Raw genomic sequence first — 8,225 nt, 5'->3', positions numbered from 1 at the left:
CCTGCTGAATAGAGGTATTTTTGAGCGTATATTTCCAGCTCTCAAAAAGTTAACTTGCTGTAGGTTTAATTCAGTAGACCCTAAAACATCCTGCTTATGCAATGCACAGGGCTATTAGCAGTGCAAAGCACACATGGGAGTACAGTAAATTAGTGACTTTTACAGTGTGACTTCTTGGCAAAAGGCAACCTTTGAAAACCACATGTTCACATTTCCAAATTAGTTTGCCTCTAGCTCTCAGATAAACAACTTCCTTATGGTATTGTGGCTGGACAAAAGCAGGACTGGATGAATAAAGCTAAGTGATACTGTGTGGTGTGTTTTGACTATAAATCGTGACTGCGGGAATTATTAGAGTGAAGAAATAGTTATCTACTAAGTTTAGAACCTAATCCTGCAAGACCCAGGACTCAAGTGATTCAGGGCTTGTGTGATTGTGCCCCAGTTTTTCTACTGACTTCATAGAAACACAGAATTGTGCAGAAGTTTGGTCCGTCTCTCAAATCTAAGCAGTTTCTCAAACCTAGAGTGCTTGGTGGTCAGGCAAGAAGCAACAGGATGTGCTGCCATAAAAGTGATTAGAGTTCAGCTTGCAAGTTTGCTTGGAGTTTCCAGGGAGGGGAAGACTAGGATGTTATGTGTTGTTCTCAAGTGGCCTTTGCTTGCTGATGAGCTCCAGAGGGAGCCATGTCAAGCCTTTATACTCAGAGAAAAGTCACCAGCAATATAGTGCACAGCCCCTTGGAGCGGATAAATAAGTAGATGAAACCTCCATTCTAATAAAGAATGATGAAACAAGTGTTTTATTAGCTTTAATATTTGAAGGAATATTAAAAATGATCCTGCTAAGATGCCTGTAATAAATATCCGCACACCTACAACATTTTCACTGTCGCTAATTTGTGTAAGGCTATATTAAGTGTCAGTGTGAGCAGCGTGTTTAAAGCCCCAGAGAAGGAAGTGCAGTGCGAAGATTGTCTTTCCTCTGGACTTTCCTTAAAGGGAAATTAAATGAAACACAAGCACCTTTTCTTTATTACTTAAGCAGTGCAAGTGCGTTTGATGTAATGCTGATCCAGAAAGCGAGTTAATTTAAAGGGACAGTCTGCGTTTGCCTTTATGCTGAATAAGACTGATGAGAGGGAATGGGCTTCTCAGCCAGTGAGAACTGCTTTTCAGTTATGGATGCATAATTGTACATTTTGTTGTCAGTTCTGCCATTCTTCTCTCTCTGGTTGTGGGTGTCTGGTTTGCATAATCACAGTGCAGCTATTTGTCAGTAAACACACAGTTTGAGAAATCCCTGTATTCCAAGCTGTCAGCCAATCACTTCGGTGTGATTTACATAACAGTTTTCAATGCTAAGTTTGTTTACATAAAGAATGAACACACACTTTCAAGCTGAATGCCCTTCCTTTTACATTAAGGAAACAAGAATAAATAAATCTGAATGACAAAGGCATGGAGCAGCTTCCCTGTCTCTCAAAATTGCAGCTGCCAGGCCGATTTCTTTAGAAATGCAGAAGACAAAACACAGGAAGTGGAATCCCAAGGTATGTAGCTTTACAGAATCAGAATAACTTTACTTCCCGTTGATGCTTCCACTGGCTGCTCCAATGGTCCCTCTGCACTAATTGCCCCTTCAATGGAAAATTGGAAGCTGCCAACAACAAATGAGATTTTTTTTTGCTTTTTAGTCTCTTTGGTTGAACTACTGACAAGAAAGAAAAGGAAAAATGCCAAAAATAGGGTGTATAAGTGCACAAAGTGAAAGCGTTCTTAATTCTTGGATTCATTTTCAGTTTTGCCTCCAGTCACAATTCCCTCTTGGCAGACTGGCAAAGACTTGTCCCAGCAAAAAGTGTCATTTGTTTACCTCATGAGAGTCCTCACTTTCCCTGCTTTGGATTTCAGTTATGAAAGGTAATGTGTGTCTTTGTGTATGCACAGAAAAAATCAAGAGGGTGTTTCCTTGTGGTTATAAGAGGGATGGATGGAAGCAACATATTTTCTGGCTACACACATTTCCCTTCTAAAACCTCCAGAATAGCTACTCACGATGCTAGAGACTGGTTAGATCTCTTACAATGATGTGATGTTGGTGTAAGTCTAGTGGAACTATTCCTGATTTACGTCCACATGGAGGAGAGAGTCTGATCCTAGGAATAGATCCACTCTGAGAACTTGTGGGTGGGGAGGGGGACATGCTAGAGGCCTTAGAAGAGTGCAATGATAATCTTCAAATTTATTTTATTACGGAAATGAATAACAGGCACAATGCGATAGAATGAGTTCTAAGGAATTGGGTTTTTTTGAGAGTTCTGTGAGGATGTAATTTCTAATCTTGGCTGAACTAGTTGTGGTTGTAACTCTCCCAGAAAAAAAGAGAGCATTTGAGCTAGCAAGCAGACAACTGGCGTGCCTGGTAACCATCCACCTAGAAGTAACCTGTACTTAGATCCCAATGGGTGCCTATACACGTGCAGTGAGGCTGCTCCAACATGCTGGAATTACAGCGTGTTGGAGTGGACTTGATTAATTTAGTAGTAAAACAGCAGACGCCAGCATCTCATGTATCAGTGTCCCTGCACTCAAAAATGGTGATGAGGGCGCTTTACCTAAAGCATCCCTGCTGCCATTTTTCAGCGCAGGGATGCTGATACATAAGATACTCCAGGAGTTTTTATTAGAGCAGCTCTTGGAGCTGGTGTAATTAAAGCACCCCCTTCCCACTCCTAGAGCATTTATACACTTCTGTTCCATGTGTATAAATGCCCAATAGTTTGCAAGTGGGAGCTCCTCTCTTACTAAACCCTGAATAAACTTTCTTCTAGTAACTCATTACAGCCTATTGCTGCAGATTATTGCTATCTATTTCTCTTTCCTCATTTTTTTGTATAAGCATATCTACTAGCTCTGTGCAATTACTACAGCAAGTAATAAATCCTGAAATAAATTAAAAATCCTCAACCATGGCACAGGTGGATTATATCCTCATCTCAGAGCCAGACAGCAAAGCCTCCCACAGCTTCTGAAAACCCTCATCACCAAGAAGTAATCTACTTTACTTTAATGTGTTACTCTTTTCTATTCTTCTTCTTCAACAGCCTTACTCCTATCATCTTCAATTAGGTGTCTACCTAACGTCATCAAAATGACAGAAGTTCTCCAAACCACAGATTTCTGTACACTCAAGCACATAGCCTGTATAGATAATCAGCACCAGAATAATGCATTAGAATTAGAAGCACCCTAACCATAGAAAAAGGAACAGTTCCTGGAGTCATGTGAGGATCCAGATTTATATATGTGTATCTAAACCAGGATTGTCCAACTTCTCAGTGGCTGGGAGATATATCTGCATGGGCCACAGATCTGTGGTCTGTACAGCATGTACTGCTGTGCTCTCTTTCCCATGCTTCCCACTCTGTGATCTGCCACACACTCCCTACCATGTGCCTCCCATCATGTGCGCTTTCCTGTGCTTTTCCTCCCATTGGCCTTTGACCTCTATCATACTCACTACTGTCATATGTGCTTCTTAGCATCCTTCGTTGGCTTCTTGCAGCCCTTCCGGCCACTGGGGATTCCTCAGCCCTCCCCCCCTCACCATGTGGGCTTCCAAATATTGCTGCTGCAAACAGTAGTTTTTAAAGGCACAGCAATGTGTCACAATGGCGAGAACTTGGCACATTCACCATCCAGTGTGAGAGAATATGGCCTAAACATTCTGAAGATGATGAAGACTTTCTGAAAATGATCAAACCTCTTTTCAGTACAAAATATGGTGGTGCATGGTTTTATTAGACTGAGATTCTATAATGGTAATAATTCCTTCATTGATAGAAAATGCAATGGTCTCCTCCTCCTAGTCATCTGCATGGCTATCCCGCTCATCTGTATGCATCCCTTCTTGAAGTTCTAAACATTTGTTCTTCTGTTGCATGTAAAGCGCCTGTGCCATCTGAACTCCTTCATCATTGTATATCTCTTTTCCACCAACTCCTTTGAGGCTTCAGATTAGCTCAGAGCTCTTTTGCTCAAAGATCTTGGAATATATCTTTAGGTCCTTCTTAACTTGCTTGATCTGATCCTGGCTGAGCAGGATAGGAGGTCAGGGTCTCCAAAGCAGCTGGCAAAAGTCATCCTTATTGTTCTTCTGGAGGTTCATAGACATTGTCACACTGGCCACCTGGTGACTCCACCAAGACATAGAAGTAACAATGTATTGACCTGTTGGATCCCATTCGACATCTGAGGCTGTCTAGTGTTCAGCTATATTCATCATGGTGCAATTAGATGTATTAACCAAAATGCAAAGGCACCATTCATGTTTCTGAGGTCAGCCAACACTACAAATTGCCTGTGGGGACTCCAGAATATCATTTTTGTCTGCTACTTGTCAAACATTTTGATGAGCTCTGTCTTCCCATTGTTTTTGACATGGTAAAAGGAGGAAACATTTGCAGAGACTTTCCAGGCAACTCAGCAAACTTGCTCCCATTTGGTTCCCAGGCAAAGGCTGTGATAGGTTCTTTCATTTCTGTCACATCCACTGGGACCTGTTTCTCTCTCATTTGGAAGATCTCAAAATTGGTCATTACATCCTGTGTACCTTTGGGAGTCTTGCCTACCTACACACACAGGTAACCTCCATTCTTCTGCCAATGACAATTGTTACCACACTGAACAGGCTCCCTGCACAAATTTCATCCCTGGAGGGGAGCTGCATCAGTGTCACTCTTGCTGGGATGTCCTTGTCTTCAGGCACCCAACATGCAATTACACTACCACCTGGAGGCCATGACGAATCTTTTATCCCAGTGATTTTTAAACCTTTCTTGTCCAGTAGGCCGATAGAAGGTGTTGCATAGATAATGAGGGAACAGTCAGGGAACAAACCATATCATGGGATGAAAGTGACTAATTATATAGCTAAAATAACCGCTACTTGTTACAAAGAGTTTATGAACAACCCTTGGGTCCATCTTAATCTCACTTTCCTGAGCAATTATGAATGATACATTTGCTAAAACTCTCCACATCATTTGCAAACAGGAAAGAAGGAACAAATCCTTTAGTCAGCTCCTATCCACTGGTAGTCAGTGATTGGTAAGCTGCCAGAAGGTAGTGGGATTGTTAAGCATGTATCTTTGTCCTTGTGACAGACAACGAATATCTTTTGTGTAACATTCAGTGGTGTAAAACAGACTGTTAAGTGCTAGTTATGGGTTTTGAACGGAATCGGGATTTTATTTGGATAAGATAGGACAAAAATTTTTTGATAGTCACAAAAAATTAGGTTAAATTCTTTCACGCTCAGGCAGGCAGCAAAACCCTGTAAACTTCTTCAAAGTAGAAGGAAACAATATTGTATGAGTTGGTAGCAGTTGGACAACTTAGGGAGAGACTTCCCTAAAGCTGCAGTTATTATCAACTGTTTTTCTGCTGATCTGTTTTGAGAAATGGTAGTATATTTTAAGCTGGGAACAGCATTTTTCTAATGTACCCTGACCTCAAAACAAGATGGCAAACAGAAGGGTTTTTTTTGTTTGTTTGTTTGTTTTCCCTCCAGCTTGTTCCTGCCAGAGCAAACTATTCAATTTTGTACTTTGCGGCCAGGCAGGAACGGTGCATCACGATTCTCTCAGCTGAAGGAAAGGAATACTGTGGGTATGGGGACTGAGAGAGCTTTTGTTGCTGGAAGGAATTTTTCACTGGCTTTTTACTCTGTGTGTGAAAAATAAAGTGCTCTGGAAATGTACAGATTTCTTGCTGCCAAAAGAGGTTGTTTTCACAGCTCCTCTTTTGCCAATTTCAAGCTGGTTAAGGGAAAAAATAAGTTTTCACCTACCCTTGTTAAACTTGCTTTCATGACAGCCCCTGGAAAGTACAGTTGAATCAGTAAAAATGCCAAAATAACACATTTCCCTTTAGAACAGAAGAATCAAATATGAATAGCTGTGCTGCGGTGAAGAGGGAGTTGTCAGTGATAGGAACAAAGGCAATGTAAAACCATTATTAACCAACTGTATTAATTGTGCTAGAAGGATGATCTGACATTTTAAGAATCTCTATCAGCTGCTTTGGATTTAGTTTTAATTTTTTCTTCCAACAGTTTTAATCCAAAATAATTAAGGCCTTTCAAAACACAGACTGTGTAACTCAATCTAAATGCACTTATATCTATATATAAAAACAGATAGAGAAAGGATTCTAGAAGAACATTCTTGCCCATAATACTGGCTTGACATAGTGGTATTTTCATTACTGTATTGGTACATGGCAATGCTCTGTCTTTTGCACCTAGATGACTGATATACGTGCTGTGGTATAAAAATTGATGATTAAATCATTAATCCAAGCTAAATGTTCTATTTAACATGCATGGGGGAAAAGATTTTTAGGCAAAGCCACATCTCTGAAGCAGAGTATTTAGAAAGTGAATGGAAATACTATAACTTACTTTTCTGACATCTTCTTCCTATATAACCTTTAGTACAGGAACACACATTGTTTCGTATACAGTATCCACCATTCTTACAAGGAGGGTTGCAAAGAGCTAATGGAGTGAAAGAAAAATACAATGGGTCAGTTTAGTATTACAATCTCTCTCTTTTTTAAAAACGTGGATTGAAATCTAGTATTGTAAATCTGACAGTGTCCTTTAAAATGTAGGGTAATTCACTAAGACTAGTATCCTTTGTTCTGGCACCCTGATGAAAGGGTGGTATTTCTTTTTTAATAAGGAGGAATGAGGTGAAGACCCTTCCTGTAACATGATGCTACATACCTCTCATTCCACACTGGACTAGAGTAGAACCAAGAGCAATTCCAATACTCTCCAGACTGAATTCATTGGAATAATTCAGGGGCTAATTGAGATTTCAGAAGCTGAACATTTAGGCTGTGTACACACATTTAAATGGCTTGGAGAAATTCTCCTGGATTTCTTTTCTTAGTAGAAAAACTGACCCAGATAATCTTGAATAGGCATTTGAATGCTGATCCTCTGAAGAGCAGAAAGTTTGCAGTGCTAATCTATGCAAGGGGAAGGGTGTGGGGGGACCCTGTGCACACATCTCAGCATGGTCTGAAGGCTCTCTCAGGCTGCCTGGAGACAGATGGTATCAGTGCACAGGGCAGCCCTGACTGGCTGACCCAGGCTCCTCAGGGTCAGCTGGTGTCTCCTTGTAGCATAACGTGGGGACTTTAAAGGGGGTATATTCTGCTCCTTACTTGACTGAGAATATAATCCAGCCTAAGTGACACACTGTTCCAGGGAGGTGGTGGGGAAGAAAGCACCTCAAAATACTGGAGTACTGTGCTGTGGGTTCTTTCAGAGGGAAGCATGTACAGACATTTGCTTTTCAAAAAGAAACTCTCCCAGGAGTAATTTAAACCTGGTTGTCTCTTGATTATTTTTCTCCCAGAGTGGGCATTTTTTTTCCGAGAGAAAAATGCTGAATGCTAATACACTCCTGGTTTCTTCTGAGACAGCAGCAATTCTCTCAGGAGAAACTGAATGTCTAATACATGGCATAGATTTTTTCTACAAATTAAAATACTTACAAGTGAAAGCATACCTCTTACACTCTTACTAAGCACCCTGGTGCTTAGGGGTGTCTATCTGTACACATCCTCTGGGGTGGAGGGGTGGGGGTTTTAATTAGAGTGTCTCTGAGAGCCACTGTAATTAAAGCGCCTGCAGCCTCATGTGTATTCAGTGTCCCATACTTCAAAATGCATTCATTCAATGAACTTTAGTTAAAGCACCCCCACTGCCATTTTGAAAAGTGGGGATGCTGAATACATGTAACACAGAGGCTGCTGGGGTGTGCTAATAAATCAAGTCTGCTTTGATGCATACTAATTGTCACAACCCAAAGTTGTGATTTTTGTTTTTGTGTGTGCTTTGGCACCGCTGAATTATTTTCCTGCTAAATTGCAGCTTCTTTGCATGGTGGAGTTTTCTGCTGTAAAGGAGAACCCCGCTGCAAGGGAGAATTTCCCGCCAATTTGTAGCTTTCTTTGCATGGTGCATTTCTTTTGCATCTAAGAAATGCTCAGTGCAAAGAGTTCCCGCCATTTGTATTTTAATTCGAGCCCCATTATTGGCTTGTGTTAAATTATGCACACGTGGCGGCTAGTGATTGGCTTGCTAGCCGTATAAAAAGCTTGAGTGGTTTCCGCCCAAGTTGGAGAACTCCGAGGAGAACCCCCAC

At 41.0% G+C, this 8,225-nt stretch overlaps 1 protein-coding gene and 1 pseudogene across 1 annotated transcript in view; both read right to left on the bottom strand.

The window, feature by feature from the left end:
* The window catches only part of LOC102384375 (von Willebrand factor D and EGF domain-containing protein-like), a 328,357-nt gene that overhangs the window by 40,023 nt on the left and 280,109 nt on the right, over nucleotides 1–8,225 (bottom strand). Inside the window, exon 25 of the mRNA XM_025214561.1 lies at nucleotides 6,467–6,562. Coding sequence (XP_025070346.1) covers nucleotides 6,467–6,562 — 96 coding nt within the window. The remainder of the gene's footprint in view (nucleotides 1–6,466; nucleotides 6,563–8,225) is intronic.
* On the bottom strand, nucleotides 3,773–4,882 carry LOC112551755 (annotated as a pseudogene).

The sequence above is a fragment of the Alligator sinensis genome, unplaced genomic scaffold (genome assembly GCF_000455745.1).
Source record: "Alligator sinensis unplaced genomic scaffold, ASM45574v1 scaffold1176_1, whole genome shotgun sequence".
Lineage (NCBI taxonomy): Eukaryota > Metazoa > Chordata > Crocodylia > Alligatoridae > Alligator > Alligator sinensis.
This window is presented reverse-complemented; position numbering and strand designations above follow the sequence as displayed.